The 22,256-nt window shown below is 44.5% G+C and overlaps 1 protein-coding gene across 1 annotated transcript in view; it reads left to right on the forward strand.

Moving 5' to 3' along the window:
- Positions 1-2,193: 2,193 nt before the first annotated feature.
- Positions 2,194-22,256, forward strand: part of LOC122367570 (relaxin receptor 2-like) — a gene marked incomplete at its 5' end in the record, with an annotated part of 62,662 nt that continues 42,599 nt past the window's right edge. The window contains 9 exons of the mRNA XM_043340797.1: positions 2,194-2,328; positions 2,884-2,967; positions 6,960-7,074; positions 14,220-14,288; positions 14,581-14,652; positions 15,034-15,174; positions 15,673-15,738; positions 16,084-16,155; positions 17,763-17,834. Of these exons, the coding sequence (XP_043196732.1) occupies positions 2,194-2,328; positions 2,884-2,967; positions 6,960-7,074; positions 14,220-14,288; positions 14,581-14,652; positions 15,034-15,174; positions 15,673-15,738; positions 16,084-16,155; positions 17,763-17,834 (826 nt within the window). The remainder of the gene's footprint in view (positions 2,329-2,883; positions 2,968-6,959; positions 7,075-14,219; positions 14,289-14,580; positions 14,653-15,033; positions 15,175-15,672; positions 15,739-16,083; positions 16,156-17,762; positions 17,835-22,256) is intronic.

The raw sequence follows: 22,256 nt of genomic DNA on the forward strand, positions 1-22,256 counted from the left end.
CGCTGAATTGTAAATGTAAAACACCCGCCATTTCGGTGTCCGAACGGAAACGGGACGCCGCGTGAGGTAGGTTTCGCTCAGATTTATTTGATTTTGAGATCGCAATTGCCCATTTTGTGAATTTCAAACCATCGTTGTAATCATTTGGCATGTTTGAGCAGCAAGTAAGTGGTCATTTCAAGTCAAAATGCCTTGATTTTTACGCTAAATTTGAGGGCATGAAGTGCTCTTTGTTGAGAAAGGAATTACAGAAGAATCGCGTCCCGGCTTGTTTTGCTGTCGGGGCGTTGTCGGTCCATGACTGTGAGTGGGGTAACACCGCCATGCTCGGCGGTGCTACCCCAAGGGGTGGCAAAATGGATAAAGCCGCAATGATGATTCACTCAGCTCGGAGAAGAGCTTTAGTTAGGCCGCAAACGTCGTCTGTTTTTAACCTCACGTTTGACTTCACTGGATGTTTCGAAATAAACGTGAATTTGTCATGCTTTGTATGCATATTGTCCGCAACAAACAGTCTGATCTGTGACAAACTAACAACCAATTCTTGTGTGTCTTATATGAGTTTGAGTTACTATTTCAGACAGCAGTAACCCTTCCAAGGGTGGCTGTCACCGTAAGGCCGATCTGTGGATAACATCGCCATCAGTGGCGGTGCTACCCGCACATTTTTTGGAGGACGAAAAATGCAGGACTTGTTTTCGACGTCTGTAAAGTAGCGAAATTTTATAATGGAGCGCTGGAAACTATGCCAACATGTAGGAAAACATTCCTACTTCACATGAATGCAAAAGAGCTTCGTTTTTACTACGCATATCAGCTCGGTGAGCAGAAATGCTTAAGGTGGCGGTGCTCCCCCGCTTCCCCTAAAAGTAATCGCGAAAAATTAGGGTCTCAAGGGGTCTGGCGTTAACAGTAGTTGCTTAAAGAAAAAGTTAAGTGGCAACATGCTTTCATGATATATCATACGAAACATTCAATCATGCTTTCTTTCTATGACGTATGTAAGTATGTCACTTTAATTTGATAGAGTAAACCGCATCCGGGTTTGTTGTTGGGTTGCTGTCGATGTAAATATTTAAGCATGTAGCGTAGCCGCATCCTAACCTAACCCAATTGCTTGAAGCATTATCGAAGTAATCACTGCCGCTTGCCGTCTTCAACTCCCCAGTGACTATAAGTCGTGGCTATGTATGGCCTCTATACTTCCCAGCCTCCTCCCTCTCCCCCCCCCCGAGACGCTGACAGACAGGCACACAGCACGTCCACGCAGAGTGCGTATCTCCGTTGGCTCGGTCTGCCGGGGAGGGGAAGGGGCGGGGGGATGGATCGCTGCCAAATCAGACGCTCCCCCCCCCTCCTTCGGACACGCAGCTCGTAATGATGGGGGTGCGAGGGCTGCCGATAGACGAGAAGGGCCGACGTTGGCCGTCCATGGCAGGGTAACGAGAGATCGTCTGGGGAGGTGGTAGCTTCAGATGCCGCTTTGGTTGGTTTTTGGTCTGCTCTGATAAAATGTTGAACTGTTTGTGCCAAAAGCTCTAAAGGGCGCTTAACCTGCCAGGAAATTACAATGATGCCTACAATGCTCAAGAAATATATGAGGTCTTGTGTCATATCCTCTGTCCGTATCTGTATCAAAATGCAGCAATACAAGTAGAAACTAGAAAGTATTTCATACAGCTACTTCCGATCTCAGGAATTCCATGAAAAGCATTAGCATGCCACCACCACTCTGTCTGTGAAACTCGCCATACATTTGATTCCTTGTCTTGGGTCAGTGCTGCCGAGAAGCTGCACAGTGCGATAAGGCCAGCCGTCATACCTTTCTGACATCGCTCTAATGTTCGCCTGTCCCACCTTTGACGCTAATGTGACCCTCACCTACGACGTATGGCGTCATTACGTCAACCATTGCGCTCAGTCGGCCGCGAGCCATAGCCACCAACTGCCATTGTTCCAGTTATTGGTGCCACTGCCAGGTCGTGGGCTTTCATGCTTTAGCGCTATCCGCACAGTGGTGATTACAACACTCAACACTCATGAACAGGCATCATTGTTGAATGAGACTGGACAGTGGTAAATGCTGATGACAAAACATCACAAAAGAGACACTTGATACCATTATCCAGGAGCCAGCACCCAGTAATCACCATATCGTCGAGGTAATTAACTGTGCCGTCTGACTGTTCACAGGTGTCTGCCCGAAGGGTACCAAGTACGTCTGTGAGTTGCGCAGCGGTGAGGCGCGCTACTGTCTGCAGGAGGTCTTCATCTGCGACGGAGTACGACACTGCAAAAACGGAGAGGACGAGGGCGTCGACCTCTGCAGTGAGTACATCAATCGCTCCACGTTCTCCGACGGCTTTCGCTTTTAAAAGCACTTAAATGTGTGTAAAAATCCGTGTGCTTTTTGTTGACCATTCCAGGATATTTCACTGAATGCTCGTACGAAGTATCGGCAAAATAACGTAACATGTCTATCCAGTGCACACTGACACTGCACACAAACTATTTCCGCTTCAGTGATACATGGCCCGTTTTTTTAACGAGTGGTGTCGCAGTGGTTCAGTTGAACTCATTATAAAAATAATATAAACATTTAACACCGATCGTTGGGAACACCTGCGCGGATTTATACTCATTTGTAGCTAGGTTAAGTTTTGATTACCTTGTCTATTCTTCTTTCATCAGCGTTTATAATTGAACGCAACAACATATCAGTGTACTGTGATGAATGCACAAAATGTAATAAATTGCCTGCATCCTGACAATATGTTGCTGCTTTGGTGTAGTTTTATCACAATTTTACGACTGTCGGTACGTCTTGAAGGCAATTCTGCTGAGGCCCCACGGCGCGTAAATGACTCTGTTTGGCTGTTTCAGAGAGGGGGAAGATAGCTACAACCATATACGATCCCAGATTGTACGGAAACGCCTCGAAGCTCTTCGGCGATCGTGACTCCTGCCGTAAGTTTGTTTATGAAAAGGGGAATATGTAACTGATGTCAACAGAGTGCGTTAAAGAAGAAAACATAAGTATGAGACAATCTGACAAAACTTCCACCTTAGATACAATTCATGATTGGGTTTTAATGGCACCCTAAGTACTGGGGCATTCCACGATAGATCGACCAAAGCCGTACACCCTCATATTTTATTTTTTGCTTAAAATTGGTCTAATGGGTTGTGATGGGCGGGGAAGCCAGCTGTGCCAAGGATTTTTTTTCTTCGAACAACGGTTTCCGAGATATAGCCTCAGGCAATTCCTGGAGGTCACGCTGCAATCCTATGTTTGGCGGCTTATAACTCAGAAATTATTGGTTTTCTATGGTAAAAACTTTAAATGGTTCAACTCGCAATCAACCAACAAACGTTTTGGCTATCTCGGATTTTCGATTTTGAAAATTTTGATCACGTGACATCTTGACCTTTTTTTCGAAGAGTGACCTTGATATTTTTCCCAACTGAAAGTCGCAATTATGTCTGATGACGATTAAAGCCTTATCAATTGTCATTCATATGCGACAATAAAAAATTGGCTTTTGGCCTGCATTGACCTGAGATCAGGTCATTTTTGTGACCTGTCCTTTATAAGTCAATGGCAGAAATATCGGCTACCACCGAAACGCATCTGACCGGTTCAAATACTTTTGAATCATGTTGAGTTAGGCTATATTTGATGGCACTGGTGCAGCTTTGTATCAGTGACCCGCTGAAAGGTCATCCGAGGCCACGCGTTGAACACACAATAATTTTCCGTTTTTGGCTGTACCTTTTGCTCTAATAAAGAAAGAGACGTAGAGTAGGCACCAATGCGTTTGCTTTCGCCTAGCGCCAGTTCGTTTTGAATTTCAATACCGATGACCTAAGGTCAGGTCAATTTCTTGACCACCCCATTATAAGTCAATTGGGGAAAAATCAGCTCCATTATTTTTACAGTAAAACGCGTCGGAATTGCCTAATATACCATGAGTGACTTCATATACGACTAACTTTGACTACCTTGAGACCTTTTTTGCTCTTGGTCAACTGTGGCGTTGCTCTTGGGTCATGTGACGTCATTATGTAAAGGTCACCAAATGTTTTTTGCTAATAACTCCTTACAGGTTTGAGATACAGCCGCGCGGATAGGCTCATTGTGTTCAGCTCGTCAAGGCCCATCGAATGATATATATGATGACCTTAAGGTCACGTGACCTAAGGTCAACTTTTGACCTTGACCTTTCGAGGTCAACATACACATGTTTCGATGCGGATCGACGAGAAGATCACGATGGTGCTATTAGTTTGTTACTAGCTGTGATACTTTGAAAGTTATTCGAGAAAAACTTAATATAGGGGAGAGCGGGGCAATGGCGGACAGTGGGTAATGCCGGCCACCCATCTCTTGTGAGTACTTTGTCCATCACTAATCAGCTGATGTTGTTTACATTTCAGTTGAGCGCCATTCTAGCACGTGGTGCAAGTTTGTCACGGTAGCTCCATTATTTTCATTTTTATAGCGTTAAATGTGTTTTTCGTATCTGATTTTTAATTTTTGTTGCATCTATTTGCTGACTGTGAAATGTGTTAACCCTAGAACGCCTAGGGGGGGGGTTGTATCAACCCCCCCCCTGAGGTTTTTTCGAAGTGCACGCTAAACGGCTTGTCGTAGCGGGCTGAAATTTTCAATACCCACTGGGGCAACCTTTGCGCATCTTTTGCCGAAAAAAAATTGATCGGGTCATGTCAGGTCACGGAGTTATGACGTCATAAGAGGTACAGCCTCCGGCCGGATTTTCACAAACTGAGTGCCAACGCCCGAGGTTTCCTGCCGGTGGTACGAACATCGGTTGATGGATCGTGATGAAACTTCCCATGCATGTTGGGGCAAGTATTGGCTATCATATGGCATAAGAAATTTGACCGGGTCAGGTCAGGTCACGGAGCTATGACGTCACAAGAGGAACAGCGTCCGGTACTATTTTTGAAAAGCGCCCGAACCACTATTTTGCTAATTCTTGTCACCTCAATGGGAATATGCAGCAATATTAGCTTCTATAGGGAGGAAATGGACCTCCCAAATCCAAAAATACAATCAGATTTCAAAAATTTAAATTTTGATTTTTCGAATTTCTGCCGCCGACTGTGACCTTGCCGACTTCCGGCGCTCCCAACGCGCCATTTTTAGAGGGAAACGAAATACATACCAAACGATAGAGAATTGATCAAGGAACACAATAGTGAAGGTTTCAAGTCGATATCTCCCACCGTTTTGCCGCAATCGCCGCCGAAAGTTGAAAAAAGTCTATTTTTCCGAAAATTTGACCTTTGACCGGTCAAAAGTAGGTCAAATGTTGACCTAGGACCAAAAAATATACCACCAATCGCGAGATCTCGTTGAGAGCAATCCGTTGGTTTTTCCGCTAAGCTCTACGACCTTCCGTTTCGAAACGCCAGGGGGGGGGTCGTAACAACCCCCCCCCTGGTCGTTCGTGTTATGAGAAATGGCCTGGTCGTGCGAGGGTTAACGCATTTTCAGAAGTGCTGCTTTGCAATGACCTTCAATTAAGCCTTTCTTAGGCGACTGCTGGATGTGAGGGGTTTGCGACACAATGCCTTTGACTGCTGCCTGCTTTCTTAAAATAAAGCTGACCTCGGGGTAATACCGGACACGTGTCCGGAATGACCCCACGCGGTTTTGTTTGCGACTTCTGTCGTTAAAGCTCAACGTTTCGGGTTGCTGTGTTTACGGCTGTGTTAGTTTGCTTGCTGTTTACGGTTGTGTTAGTTTGCTGCTCTGTTGGCGCCGCGCTGTTGTGTTGCAGCGAGTGCAGTGTTGTGTTGCAGTGCAATGCACTGTTAACTGCTGAGTACAGTTGTCGTTTCTTAATTCTCACTTAAATTTCCATCGAAAGAACGGTTTGAGGATGAATACCAGTGACGATATTTCGACTTTTTGTGCTATTGCACTTAGTGGCCGGCATTACCCCTCGCTTTTTTGCACCTCCATTTTTCACCACATTTTCGCGTAGGCTCTGAATCTGTCATCAGTGATCTGAGATACTAAAACTGGGTGTTATCTGAAAGCCTATTCCTTTGGCTACAACCACAGTCAAAATCACCATAAAATAGCTTCAAACAGCTAAGCTATTGAGCAAAATGCTTATGGTGTCGCCATTGCCCCACTCTCCCCTATATATGTAGTGCCGCCATTTCGACTTTCTTTTTACCTCTGTGACGTCATCTTTGACCTGAACTGAAAATGACCTGAGTAAAAATTGTAGACCTTATCCATGTGTACCCTGTGCCGTTTACCGCTTGTCGCTATCTTGATTTGTTCTCGAGATGTCGCTGTCGCTCCCGCTCGTAATAATGGGAAGGTCATAAAAATTACCTGACCTGAGGTCAACGCAGGCCGAAAGCCACTTTTTTATTATCGCATATGAATGACAACTGATAAGGCTTTAATCGTCATCAGACAAAATTGCGACTTTCAGTTGGAAAAATATCTAGGTCACTCTTCGAAAAAAGGTCAAGATGTCACGTGATCAAAATTTTCAAAAATCGAAAACCCGAGATAGCCAAAACGTTTGTTGGTTGATTGCGAGTTGAACCATTTAAAGTTTTTACCATAGAAAACCAATAATTTCTGAGTTATAAGCCGCCAAACATAGGGTTGCAGCGTGACCTCCAGGAATTGCCTGAGGCTATTTCTCGGAAACCGTTGTTCGAAGAAAAAAAATCATTGCCACAGCTGGGTTCCCCGCCTATCACAACCCATTAGACCAATTTTAAGCAAAAAATAAAGTATGAGGGTGTAGATTTTATTTATTTTTGGTCGATCTATCGTGGAATGCCCCTACTAGTCGATTCCTTAGTACATAGTTTTCATCTGTACTACAGGTGCTGCCGAGAGGTACCGATACAGGTTACCTGTGCCCAAATTTCTTACCAGTCATTTGCTCCATGTGCATCAGAACTGGAGAACTACAATCAGCCGGTGTGTAACTGTGTCTACAACACTCGCCTGGAGTGTGACGACAGACAACTGACGCGGATACCGGGCAACGTCAGTCCAAACGTCACGCGCATGTAAGTACGTACGTGACGTATGCTGCCCCGGGAGAGTGTCAATCGAACCCAAGGCGATATATGTAAAGGGTCGAACCGGCTATACTCTGGTCTTTTCCACGCGATGTTTTCAAACTTCAGCCCCCACGTCACGCCCATTGATGTTCTTGGTTACCATCAGCTACAAACAGCGTCAAGCCTGACTCGGACGTCTGCTGTCCTGTAAGATCACATCAGTCCCAACATCAGACCAATACGAGTTATTCCGTCCCGCTGCATACCGTCCCGCTTCAAATCCTCGGCAGTAAAATCCGCCGACGGTGTAGGATGCCATGAGCCTCACCCCTTATATTTCCTCTGTTGATAAATTGCTGTTGATAAACAATTTTCAGCTATCATACGACCAATGTTGAGCATCTCTAAGCCGTTTCATTGGATCAAATTATCATAGTACTCATACTGATTCCATATACCTACAGTGATGCACGTTCGATGGCGCACAATGCTTATCGATTCATAATCAGTATAGTCAGTATAGTCGGAAGACAGCACAAACCGGCGTTATTACGCATGCAAAATGTCATTGCCCCATTTGCATAGTAAACGACGATGTAATCACATTCCCAGTACCCCACGGTCCGAGTTGATCCATTTTCCGGTATCTGGACAGGCTGAAGTCCAGTCCAGTTTGATCGGGTGCTGAAGATCATGCATGATGCATGTGGCATTAGACTGTCATTATGCATGGTGTGTGCAGTGTGCATTGTCTGCAGAGCCAGCTGATAGCTGTTGGCAATAGTGCCCACTCTATCTCATACTTGCTTGTCTAATGAAAGGAGACGGAGCATCATGAACTTTATGTGCAATATTATCTAACATATAAGCGCGGTTTATTGCAGATAGCAGTTTTCAATTAAGACCGGGAGGCCTCCATGTAAGATATTTCATAGTAATGACTTTGTGTTCATTGACGTTAAAATCAAGTTTTTAGCCCTTCTTGTAAAGCAAGTATTTACTGGTTTATTGATATCTTAGTGAAGTCATTAAAACAGCAAGCCTTTTATTATACTTGACGTCATTTTCGTTGCATTGAGCGTGTTTGTACTCTTTAAAAACCAACAATAGCCCACACAATTAGGTATGTGTCTGTAATAATTACTTTTACAAAGCACACTTATTATTGCTTCTGATATCGAGCATTCCTCTTTTTTTTTTTTTTTTGATTAACGCTGGCGAAAATTAAGTTCGAACATAATGGTATGTTGATCAAACATCAAATTGAGGAAACGCAGCAGTTGGTCCATCGGGAAAAACACTTCATTCAACGACAAAGAAAAATATATATTAGGCAGTCAACTTTGCCGAAAAGTTACGGGCAACTGAGTTTCATAACTCCAGAAGTAGAATTCTGGAACCACTGGAATCTAAATGAGGTCTAGATGGGCTGCTAATTTTCCTGACCTCCAGGCGAAATGGAAGCTGTTCAGGGGCATGCTTTGAAGAAGTACACCGTTCTAATCATGGGATGCTCATAGTTTCAGTTCTTTGCTAAGTGCTCCACATATAAAACAATGCTTGTTTACTGCTCAGTGCTCATATCTATTGTTATATATATGACATACAATTAGAAAAATCCGTTGGTGATGAATAAATATGTACTTAGTGATTGGGAATCCAAAGTTATTGTTCAAATGCTTATATATGTAGGTATCGAACAAAGGCCCGATTCGAAAAAAGAATACCCAAATTCATTTGGGCCATCCATGTGGTAGGTATTTCTGCTACCAAGAGTGAGGAAAGGGACTAGATCCGGTTGATTCGGTCTCCCGTCTTTCCACGCCCGTCCGGCGGAACCCTGTCAAACACGGTCCGTGGCTCAAACATCCAGCACGGGCCGGGCATTTCCAAACACCTCCCCTCCAGCGCTCAGGCGGATACTAGAGCGCCTGTCTACACTCTGAGGTCAGCAATAGAGCTTCTATTTAGACACCCCAACCGGTCAGCGTCACTGGTCAGGTGTAACACACTTCAGGCACGCGGCGACGAGCTCCGGTATGAACCGCGCTTTAGGGCGATCCAGTTAGAGTGGGGTGTAACACGTGCTACTACCGGGAGGCCGCGGGCTGAGGGCGGGTTCACAGGGTGGCGTCAGGGTATGTGTTTACTGGAGCTGCGGGCTGTGAGGTCGGACTAATCCGGGCTCGCATACCGACCGTTTTAGATCACAGGTGCTTTTGGATGATGCAAAGGTAGCGAAGAGCATGGTGGGCAAACCTTTAAACTTTCAGGCTTTCGATATGGCTGAAGGATTAAATCATAATTACAGTTAATTACGTACGTGTGTAATTATGCTGTGTTTGGTTGAATTCTGTCAGAAGTTAACCCGCATTTGTTCATTCGAGATAGAGGTGAGAAAACTGCACTCGTAGCTCCCTTAGCGCAGCAAATTGTTCATGCATGTAGGTATGCAATGTGCATTGGAAAGGATAGCAAGTCAAGTGCCGTTGCAACATATGTTTTAGGCCGGGTATGAGAGCCACTTTAGGTCCGCACCTGATAGTGCTGATGTCATTTAGGTCGGAAGGGATTTAATTAAAGTCGAAACAAGGTCATCGTTCTTTGCTAGTCGGGATATTCCTCCTTTTTATCACACCGCACTGGTGCAATGCTTCCCTTGCACGGTTCCAAGAGGCCTCAGAGGTGCTTTCCGTGTAGTTGCCAGCTGATGACATCGTTTTTGTACTTGGAGCTGAAGTATGCAAGCTGTCCTCAACACTTTAGCTTGCTAGGTGATGCCACAACTGGAAATCTACATATTTAAGTGCTGCCGCTAATATCGTGTCTCATTCATATGATGAATACACGTTGCTCGTTTCAACAAAGCGAATCGATGACAAGTTTACGTTTTTTTTTTACATTCTTTGAGAAAACTCTGTTTTTAATGATACTTATATCTTAACTTCGTTTGTAGGCAAAATATAAATTCAACACTTCAGATGTGCTAGATGTGCATTGTGCAATAAAATAGCTACCGATTCCTGGATCTGGCATGGTCAGCTAGACTCATGTGCGGCAGTGGGGCAGTCACGTGCCCCGTACTTTGGCACCCATAAGGACGCTTTGCCTACGGCATGCGGAATGAAAGCTAAATGGCATCATCGCAGCTCAATAGCGTATAGATAGCTGATACCAGATATGAATTCTGATGTGATGATGAACATAGCCGGCTAAGCCGAAATTAAGCACAGGAAAATGGCCACAATGACGCTTGATTGAAAACTCAGCAACTACACATATAGTTATTTGACAGAGCTTTGTCTATGTGATTGCTGATGAATGCTAGACAATCCCAAGAAAATTTGCCTTTTATCCTCTGGCGTTGGAATAAAATTACATTACATGTAGGCAATTATCCGCATTCAAGCTCCAAATGCTATTACATCAAATGCGAATAGCGATATTAGACCTCCATATTTAATTATCGATCTATAGTTGCTGGCTCAGGATAGCAATGCACACACAAGAAAAGAAATCCTGTAGGTATATCCTATTACACATATACATATATCCTATTACACAATATACATATCAGTAAAAGGCTCCAAGGCTCCATTTTGATAGCAGATGTACCATTTTCACAAGTAGGCAATGGGCGTTATAAAGCCATGGGTATGCTGCATGCTAGAATATTACTTGATATATTTAAAGCTATCAACGCTCTTCCTCCAACAAATAGAAACGAATACAACTTAACACACGTACGTACACAAAGGGAATCTTCTGAAGATAAATGAAGCCATCCGACAATGAGTTATTCTGGATCATAGATAACATGAACTACCTGGATTGGACACTCGTTTTTGGCGCGAAAAATAAGAGGCCACTTTGGCCTCTTATTTTTAATGACGGATTTTTAATAAGTGTTTTAAGAGGCTGATATCTCAGCAACCGCTGGGCCGATTCGCCTGCGGTCTTTTTTGTTGGGTAGCTCCATCCTTTTTGCCCCGCAATTCACTTATCGTGGTGCGTTCATGGGTGACCGTCGTGGCACGTGGCACGTGAAAAGTTGGGGTGTTCAAGTCGTTCTGCTGGAGTAACTGTTTTGAGAGGCTTAATCTCAGTAACCACTGGGGCGATTGACTTGCGGTAACTTTTGTAGAGTAGCTGTATCCCTTCTAACAAACATTGGATACTCGTGATGCACGTGAGTGACCCCCGCTGCACGTGCGAAGTGCAAAAAACAGAAGAGGCGTTAAATTTGTTCCCATTTCAGTAACTCAGCAACTACTGGGGCGACTTCGCTGAAACTTGGCATGCATGTAGGCACCCACAGGGCAATGCCCGCCGTCAAAGACATCCGTATGTCATGGTTGGGGTGCTATTGCACGTGCGGCGCACGTGCAGGAGTCGCTTCCAGATCTCGAGAACGGCTGGACCGATTGCGCTCAAATTTGGTACACGATTAGAGACCGGCGAGAAGGGTGCCATGCAAAAGTCAGCTGGGACCCATATTGCACGTGCGCACGTGCAGGGTGCCGCTTCCAGATCTCGAGAACGGCTGGGCCGATTGCGCTCAAATTTGGCACCTCGCAAGAGACCAGTAAGTAGAATGCCGTGCACCGGGGAGGTTGTAGCTCTGCGCGTGCTCACGTGCTCACGTGCACACCCCTCTGTCATATCTCAGAAACGGACTGACCGATTGCAATGAAATTTGGTGTGTGATTGGATGCTGAATGTGTATGAGTTTTTCTAAGTCGATGAAGGTGAGGTAATGTACGTGCGCACGTGCAGGGGTCGCCTCCAGATCTCGAGAACGGCTGGACCGATTGCGCTCAAATTTGTCCCACGACTAGAGACCGGCGAGAAGAGTGCCTTACCAAAGTCAGTTGGGACCCATATTGCACGTGCGCACGTGCAAGGTGCCGCTCCCACATCTGAAGAACGGCTGTGTCGATTGCGATCATATTTGGCACATCGCAAGAGACCAGTTGGTAGGGTGTCGTGCACCGAAGAGCCTGTAGCTCTGCGCGTGCTCACGTGCGCACGTGCACACCCATCTGTCATATCTCAGGAACGGACAGACCGATTACAATGAAATTTGGTGTGTGATTGGATGCTGACCGTGTATGAGTTTTTCTAAGTCGCGAAGGTGTGCTTATGCACGTGCGCACGTGCACGAGCACACCCAACATTAACAGCTTAAAAACTGGAAGGCCGATTTCGATCAAATTTGCCGTGCGATTAGGGGATAAGACAACAAATTGCATTGACTGTGTGCATCAGAATAAGTGTGAATATGCACAACCCAATTTTTAGAGCTGACAAAACGAGCACGCTGGTGGTGATCAGATTCGGTTCATAATCGATAGCGTAGCTCGCTCAGGCTGGGTAGTACGGTCAGGTCAGGTATATACCTGACCTGACTGAAATCCCCAGTCTGAGCGAGCTACGCTATCGATTATGACCCGAATCTGATCACCACCAGCCTCTGCCCGTTTTTCAGCTCTAAAAATGGATTGTGCACCTTCATATGTGCATACTCGCACCCATTCTGATGCACACAGTCAATGCATTTGTTACCTTATCCCTTAATCGCACGGCAAATTTGATCGAAATCGGCCTTCAGCTTGTTAATGTTGGGTGTGCACTTGCGCACATGCATATTCAGTGCTGGAGCATACAATAAATGCACTTTTTTATTTCCCAATCGCACACCAGCTTTTACTGAGATCGGCTAGTCCGTTTTTAGCTGTAAATATGGGGTGTGCGGTGTGCACGCGCGCACTTGCTTTAGCACAACTTCGTCGACTTAGAAAAACTCATACACGGTCAGCACCCATTCACACACAAAATTTCATTGTACTCGGTCAGTCCATTCCTAAGATATGACAGATGGGTGTGCACGTGCGCACGTGAGCACGCGCAGAGATACAGGCTCCTCGGTGCACGGCACCCTACCAACTGGTCTCTTGCGGTGTCCCAAATATGATCGCAATCGATACAGCCGTTCTTCAGATGTGGGAGCGGCACCTTGCACGTGCGCACGTGCAATATGGGTCCTGACTGACTTTCGCAAGGCACCCTTCTCGCCGGTCTCTAATCGTGTGACAAATTTGAGCGCAATCGGTCCAGCCGTTCTCGAGATCTGGAGGCGACCCCTGCACGTGCGCACGTGCATTACCTCACCTTCATCGACTCAGAAAAACTCGTACACATCCAGCATCCAATCACACACTAAATTTCATTGCAATCAGTCACTCCGTTTCTGAGATATGACAGAGGGGTGTGCACGTGAGCACGTGAGCACGCGCAGAGCTACAACCTACCCGGTGCACGGCACTCTACTTACTGGTCTCTTGCGAGGTGCCAAATTTGGGCGCAATCGGCCCAGCCGTTCTCGAGATCTGGAAGCGGCACCCTGCACGTGCGCACGTGCAATATGGGTCCCAACTGACTTTTGCACGGCACCCTTCTCACCGGTCTCTAATCGTGTACCAAATTTGAGTGCAATCGGTCCTGCCGTTCTCGAGATCTGGAAGCGACCCCTGCACGTACGCACGTGCAATAGCACCCCAACCATGACATACGGATATGCATTGCCCGGTGGGTGCCTACATGCATGCCAAGTGTCAGCGAAATCGCCCCAGTAGTTGCTGAGTTACTGAAATGGGAACAAATATAACACCTCTTCTGTTTTTTGCACTTCGCACGTGCAGCGGGGGTCACTCACGTTCATCATGAGTATCCAATGTTTGTTAGAAGAGATACAGCTACTCTACAAAAGTTACCGCAAGTCAATCGCCCCAGTGGTTACTTAGCTATAGGCCTCTCAAAATAGTTACTCCAGCAGAACGACTTGGAACACCCCAACTTCTCACGTGCCACGTGCCACGACGGTCACCTGAATGCACTACGATAAGTGAACTGCGGGGCAGAAGGGATGGAGCTACCCAACAAAAAAGACCGCAGGCGAATCGGCCCAGCGGTTGCTGAGATATCAGCCTCTCAAAATACTGATTAAAAATACGTCATTAAAAATAAGAGGCCAAAGTGGCCTCTTATTTTTCGCGCCAAAAACGAGTGTCCAATCCAGGTAGTTCATGTTATCTATGTCTGGATGAATGATGGATCGCAATTCTGACTGCTGATGCTTTGGTTCATTTCAGGTACTTGCATCGAAACCGGATCGTCCTCCACAAGGGTGATCTGGACAAATACAAGAAACTAACGATGATGTAAGTGCCAGATAATACCGGCTCACCATTGGAAAAAGCATTATGTAAATGTATCAACAATGTTGAGACACAAATGATTGATAAGTTGTGACTTCTAAAGTGATAATAATCGAAACGTGAAAACTGGGTATTAGGTATGTTAGGTATGTTGCATTAAAAATGTATGGAAAAGACAAAACAATTTTGCACTCCCTTGAAACCAAGAACTACCTTAACAATTGTTTTACATCGGCAATGTTGCAGCAACCCAATGAGTATCAAACATCTAATTCATTGACCTTTTATTCCATAGAAACCTGAATGACAATGGCATCGAAGATATTCCGGAGGGTCTTTTTGCAAACCAAGACAGTCTTTTCAAGCTGTAAGTATGGCGCCGTTCACTAATTGGAGAGAGAGAGAGAGAGAGAGAGAGAGAGAGAGAGAGAGAGAGAGAGAGAGAGAGAGAGAGAGAGAGAGAGAGAGAGAGAGAGAGAGAGAGGGAGAGAGAGAGGGAGAGAGAGAGAGAGAGATTTGGCAAGTTAGCTGTTTTCCCCACCAGTCAGATTGTTTTTAGTAACCCACATACACTGAAATGCTATAACCTGACTTTTTAGGAGTTGTTTTGTTCAGTTGCATGAGTATGCATTTATAGGAACATCGCTTTCACTGGTTGTTAATATAATCAAATAACTTTATTTTCATGCCAAGTCCGCACCCAACTTGGTCTGTGTGACATCCCGTTGCCTCCGTCTGCCCTGTTCAGATTGCTGCGAAGGAACCGGCTGACTCGTCTGCCGGAGATGGCGTTCTCTGGCGCCGGCTCGTCTCTGACGCAGCTGCTGATGGACCAGAACCTGCTGACCCACATGCCGCCCATCGGACACCTCACTCAGCTGCACTTCCTGTGAGTTGCAGCGAGCAGAAACTCGCCAGATAGCTCGGAAGAGTTAATACCCTGGGGCGATTCACAGGTGGGAGGAGGCTAAAGATAACAGTTGTCAGACAATTTGCTATCGCCAATATAGCGATAACTGTAGTCTTTTCGTACGTCCCTGGCCAGTGGCCATACCGTGCAGAGTGCCCAACAATTTGGGCGCAATCAGGCAAAATGCGTTACTATTACTCAGCCTTTCCTGTAGTCGCAATTTGCTGCCCTAATCGGGTGACGCAAGCCAATAAAGTAGTCGCGCAATGCGGCTCTTTGGCTCTTGGGAGATGTTTTTCCTGATACCTGATTGTTTTTTTTTTTACTATTGCCGTAGAAACAGCCAGACCTACTGAGTCCCTTCGTTTCGCGTGTGTGCGCGCGTGTGTGTGCGCGTGTGCATTTGTTTATATTGTATGTAGTAGTCTATGCCAAAACGTATCCAGTAACTATACACGGCTGCATTTACTTTTCCAGAAATATGAGCTACAACAGACTAACTCTAGAAAATTATGAGTTCCCAGAGTGCAAGATACAGAAACTGTAAGTACATGTTCCACTTAATTGCATTGTTTCATTAATATTCCGTTTCACTTATAAGGTTTTATCGCTATAGTTTTGTGAACGACAGACATCCGTGCACGGACGTCGAATCATATAATAAAAGGAATCATGATTCCTTTTATAAAAAATATCCATTCATTAAAATGTCGCATGTATGTATTTTTTTTTTTTTGAAGTGGAATAATCACTTCGTCAATAACAATACTTATTAGGCTGTCAACCAGTTCAGGGTTATTTATCCCATTTTGTAGACGACGAATGAAACCACTTCTTGCACTCATTGGCGAGTTTCAGCTCCATTGAACAATACCGAACTTCCCTCAGGCATCTTGACGATAATCAGATTCGGCACATCACCAACAAAACCTTTCGGAAACTGCTGCATCTGAAGACGCTGTGAGTACGATTTCAAGAATAAAAATGTGTTTTCACATAGATCGTTCAAATAAGCATCATTTGTTTTCGTTTCAGTGTCAGGTTGGGAAGGAGCAGTGGAGCTCAATTTTGAAATGTTTAACCCTCGCCCCGTTTGGGGGGGCCATTTTGGCCCCCCCCTGTGGGTTTTCCTGAATAGCAAGAAAACGGCGGCGCGCAGCGCCGCCAAATTTTCAGTACCTTCCCGGGCATCAATTTGACACCTTCACACCAAATTTCAAGTCCTAGGTCACCTTAGGTCAGGAGTTATTGAGGTCAAACTGAGGTTATGTTCGAGCAAAAATGAGCAAAAAACATGCAATCTTGAAACGCTCACCAAATCTACAGTTATCAAGCAATTTCAAAGTTCTTTATATGGTCTAGTAGACAAAAAGCGGCGCTACAAAACTGCTATCTCGGATTTTCAAAATTTTTGGTTTTTGACCAAAAAAAAATCAAAAAATTGATTTTTTAGAAAAACTTTGAAAAAATCCAAATTTTTCCGAATTTGGAAAAAACCGGAATATATGTGATAGTCCCAGCGCTCTTCTAAATGCATACCAAATTTCAGATCGATATCTCGTTTTTTGGCCAAGTTATAGCGAAAAAACTGTTCAAAAATGATGACGTCAAATTTTTTAACTCAATTTTTAGCGATTCTAGACCACGTACGGCAAAACAAAGACCACCATTGAACTCCCCGTGACGAGCTGCATCGATTCGATACCCATTTTATGCAAAAATATTAACTTTGAAATTTGACCTAATTTGACCTGACCTTGACCTGACCTTGACCTGACCTTGACCAAAACGTGATCTAAGCTGGCCCCAAAGGCTGCCTGACCCATATAATCGCATTTGTCATGTAAAATGGACCATAAAACATGTATCACACGACACTTTCATATTGTGACCCCCCCGTGACCTGACCTCTGTGACCTGACCTGGTATCAGTGACCTCAAATAGCAAAATATGTGTTTGAAGAACATTTCCCCATCGATGATTTTCAATGAAATGCATTTTACTCGATTTTACAACGCATTTCTTGAAGTGCCTGTAAACGGTGAAAATTGGACCTTTGACCTGACCTGTGACGTCATCGGTTTGACCTAGGTCAATAAAATTGGGTCACAAGGTAGTTCCCCGTTGGGGCTATCCAACGCCGTTTACCGCTTGTCGCTATGTTGCGTGGTTCTCGAGATCTTAGGGGGGGGGGCCAAAATGCCCCCCCCCCCTCCAACCGGGCGCTTTGCTCGGCAGAGCCCAACGGGGCGCGGGTTAATGTTATCATGAAACCTACTGCTCTAGCAAATCTATGACAAAATATCTTTAATGCTCGTCTCGCGAAACTCACATTTGTGCATATTCCTACTAAAATAGTCGTTGGTGAGTCAAGAAGCTCCATTGATTTCACTTCCAAAAACAAGCTATCCATTTAATTGCCTCTCTCACAAATAGCTTTTCACATTCAGTGCTACACTCGATGTCGATAACACCAGCACACAGCATACAGGCCGGTTGACATAGGATCATCTAACATCTCGAGGCGATTTCATTTTTCAAATGGGCTCGTTTCCGTTTTGGGCAGGTTCTTGCGAGACAACAGGATTGAAGATATCGCACCGGATGCTTTCAGTGGTCTGCCCAACCTCACCGAACTGTAAGTATTTATATCTTGAAGACAGCAGTGTGGCTGGTTTCATCATTATTTTATCCGCTGTGTTCCATAATCCATACTGCACACTGAAAGAAAAAATGACACCAAATGGGGGGTAGGGTGACTCTGCCAAAAAGTCCGCCCCACGGGGGTGTCAAACAAACTCTCTTTTGGAGCATCATAACACCGTAATATGGTGTCCGTGAACGCCGTTTATTGGCGTACATGGACTCTTGATTTCGGAGTTTGGATGCCCCAAAAGAGAGTTTTTTGACACCCCTGTGGGGCGGACTTTTTGGCATGTCACCATAAATAGAGTCGCGACTCCCCTTAGGACTCTTTCTTTTGGGGTAATGATGCCCCAAAAGAGGGTATTTTGACACTCCTATGGGGCGGACTTTTTGGCATATCACCTTAAATGGAGTCATATCTCTCTTGAATTACCCCCTACCGAGGTGCAAATGACACTTTTCTGGAGTGTTATCTTTTTAAAGGTGTCAAATATCCCTACGCGCGACGCGCTTCAGCAGAATCGTCTTATTTGGTGTTTCACCATTCTTCAGCGAAAAAGAATCCACGTTGCCGCCATTCACTGTTGTCATCGTGACATGTACAGATGTACTCCATTTCCATCATATCTTGAGAAATTCCAAAGTGTTGTTCCAGGAAGATCTCTAGATATGACTTCAATGTCCACATCCGGTCTGCAAATTTTGATTTGACTCCAAGATTGGAATCTAATCAGTATAACCACACACATGCAAGTATTAAGCTTTATTATATACAACATGAATCTTTTCACCGAGTTTTAGCCGTCAAAGCATTACCACACAATCATCTTACATCATATAGAAGTTGTGATGGGCCAGTCCTAAATCTCAAACTGCCAAACTGATGAAAATGATGAAAGAAAGACAAGGTACGTCAAACCTACAGACAAAAAGCGGAAAGTTCGACGCAAAAAAAGACTGTCACAATCAGCGACATCTATGAGAAAAAATAAAACTTTCAGTACCAGCACGATAGCAGCGCCACCTATATAACATCCGTTTAAAGGAGTCGTAGAGGAGTCTGAAACCTTAAATAGGGAGTATACATTTTCTGTTAGAGTTTAACATTCCCGTAATGTAACGTCACACTTTTGTTAGAGGGACATATCTTCAGCGAGGTATTTAGTCGTAGTTCTTTAAAAGAAAGCCGTACATCAATGGAAATTTTCAAAAGTGAGTGGTATATCATGAGGGATCATTGAACAGGGAGTCGTACACCTTCAAAAGCGAGTCATACCTATATGTAAACTATATATATGGCGTCGTACATATCTTAAAAGAAAATCGTACCTAACTCAAAAGGGATTCGCACATTTCCAAAAAGGAGTTGTACCTCTCGAAAAGGGAGTTGCACATTTTTAAGGCGAGTCGCACATGTTAAAAAGGGAGTCACTCATTTTCAAACGAGAGTCACACAGTTTCAAAAGGGAATCACTTATTCTCCAAAGGTAGTCACCTACGTTCAAAAGAGAGTCATCCTTCTTTGATGAGGAGTCAGATATTTTGGCAAGAGAGTAAAGCACCTTTTATGGGAGTCAAATGTGTAAAAGGAGTCTCGACTCCATGTTAAGTGAGTGCAATAACGTAGAGTCAAGACACCTCATTTTAACTTGACTCCCATAAAGGGGTTTCTTACTCCCTTGCTAAGATGCACGACTCTAGAGTTCTGCACGGCTGCAATTTTCCACAGCCTAGCCGCCCCGCAGCCATGGCTCCACAGCCACAGCCGCCCACAGCCGTGGCAAACTGTGGGCAGCCAGCCATCAGCCGGCCGTGGATACTTTCAATGAAATGCAACCAAATAGTATATAGTAAGTTGTTTTTAGTTGAAACATATAGCCAAAAGCACATTGCAATGGGCTATAGATTCTCAAGCTCATGAAGCATCATAGGTTAAGTGGTTGTGTATCTGGCTTTAGGCTGAAGGCCTGAAGCCTGATGCGCATCGCATGCTTACACAAGCCCTTGCAAGGGGTTAAGAAAGATGGGTAGGTAGGTACCTACATCAACAGAAAACATAAACAACGAACCAGAATAGAAGCACTAGCAGTGTAGACATCTAATGCCAAATCCTGAAGCATGGTTGTGGGACAGAACAACAGACCCTGATGCTTTTCATTATCAATGTTAGGTATGGAAAATGAAACTGAAGTTGATGGACTGTCAAACAGTGATTGTCTAGTCAAAACTCTTGCTTCTTTCTCACCTTGCATATTATTTGGGGTGTGATATGCCAGGCTTAAAGCAGCCTTCTGAGCAAGTCTCAAACTAATTTGATATGCAAGGCATCAACACACTAGTGAGCATCCAAGAAAGAAAAACATTCATCTATTTTGATTTTTCCAAATAATGATCTTCGCTCAAATCGTCAAGGACGTGCGAGCCACAATTGCCTCTTTGAATCAAAAATTTTACTTGAGTTTTTAATGACGTCAATAGCAAAGAAGTGGCAATGAATTGTTTTGTGTCACTATAAACAGCCATAAAAATTATAAATAATAAATAATAATGCTATAAAACTAAAAACTTGCTCTCAAACAAAGATTAATGGTCAAATTTTAACATTTTTAGAAGAAGACGTCATTTTATTAGTAAAGTCAACAGCTCGCGTAAGAAATATTGTGTTCAGGGTTTTCACCGTCATGTGAATTACGTGTTCAGGGTTTTCACCATCATGTGAATTAACCGTGAGTAGGGTTCATGCTCACTTATAATCTAATTCCATTGGCTTCTTTGATCAGCATTTTCTGTTAGCGGTCACTCACACACCAGTTAGAACATAAAGCGCCAGTTTTATATTATGTAATTGGACTTGCCGAAAATCCAGAAATACGTCTAAGAGTTATTTTAGATAATATTTTATGAAGCCTTTACCTGCCTTTACCTAGGCGTGATTTCTTTTTCTATTACCTGAAAGAATTATTGAACGCTCGTCTTCAATAGCTGTAAGGTGCTCTCCTAATGACCAGGTGAGATTGATTTGAGAGGGATGTGACAATGCAACATGTTGCATTTTCTGAAACTGCCAAGCTCTTGATGATGAAGGAACAATTGGTACATATAATTAGTATTCTGTACCAGAGTGCAAACTCCCCTACAGCAAATGGTAAAACCATTACAGGTTTTCAAAGGCTTCACCACTTTCAATGTTCTTTGAAAGGGCATTCTTTGCATTTGCTGGGCATTCTTTGCATGATTTTTACAGGCTAGACTGCTTATCAGAATGTAAGATTAAGGATTTAAAATTTTATATTTTGATTTGAGTACTTAAGATTGAGCTTGAAATCTCACAGCCGTGGCCACAGCCGTAGCCGTGTTCTTTGAGATATTTGCAGCCGCCCCGGCCCACAGCCGTGGGGCTGCAGCCAGCCGCGGCTGCAGCCGGCCGGTGCAGACCTCTACACGACTCCCTTTTAAAGATAGCCAACTCCCCAACAAAAGCGTCAACTATTGCCGTTTTGGTGTCGGACACCCTCGCAGAGCTCACTGATCCGATTTAAGGGTGTCATGACCCTCTCAGGAGGACACCATATTTTGGCTTCGTCGGAAACCGACGCCAAACGATGGGGTCAATGACCATACATTTTGGAGTCGGACACCAAAATCTAAGCACTCAGACTCTAAAACATGGAGTCGTCGTAGAGGTGGGGTGTCAAAATTTTTATCAGTGTGATACACCGTAAAATCCATTCACTGATGTCTAATATCCATTAAATCTGCGCTGGTGGAGATGGGCAGCTGAGCCTAACAGCTGAGTCGTGATGTGTATTTATAAACTTAAAACTCAGTTGTCATCAATTAACCTCAACTCTGTTGTCCGGGGAGCAGCGGGGTATACCGGATCATGATCCCTTTCTCGGATGGAAACGGCCATGGCTGCTATGACAATGACGCCACCTCGCCGACCTGACTCTGCTTCGGCTGTGTCCGCGGGCAATCTCCCATAGACAGGCGCTCCATCAAAACTACGACCAACGAGCTGCCCATACTCTCCAGAACGGACGACCAGCAGCTCAGCTGGGGCCCGCTGAAAACGAACACTCTTAATTTGTAAACTGGCTGAGTAAGAGATTGGAAGAGGCCACGTAACGAGAAAACGCGAAACAAGTTTAGCCATTTGACCGCTCCGCGGTGCCTGAAAATGATGGCTGCTTGTTAGTAGTTTCCACACTCGGCTCGACGCATATTTGAAATAGTTTCTTGTAAGGCTGGATGTGGGTCGCTTATGACAAAAGTTTGAATTAATTTTCGAAAGCCCAACCAGTCAGCATCACACCGGCAAGGTTTTATTTCGGTATGCGTTCATTCGGTACGGAGTACGCTCATAACTGCAGCTATACGCGTAGTTTGTTGTTGCAAGTATGCAGTGAGGTGC

Source organism: Amphibalanus amphitrite, unplaced genomic scaffold, assembly GCF_019059575.1.
Source record: "Amphibalanus amphitrite isolate SeventyFive unplaced genomic scaffold, NRLGWU_Aamphi_draft 000878F_arrow, whole genome shotgun sequence".
In the NCBI taxonomy this organism is placed as follows: domain Eukaryota; kingdom Metazoa; phylum Arthropoda; class Thecostraca; order Balanomorpha; family Balanidae; genus Amphibalanus; species Amphibalanus amphitrite.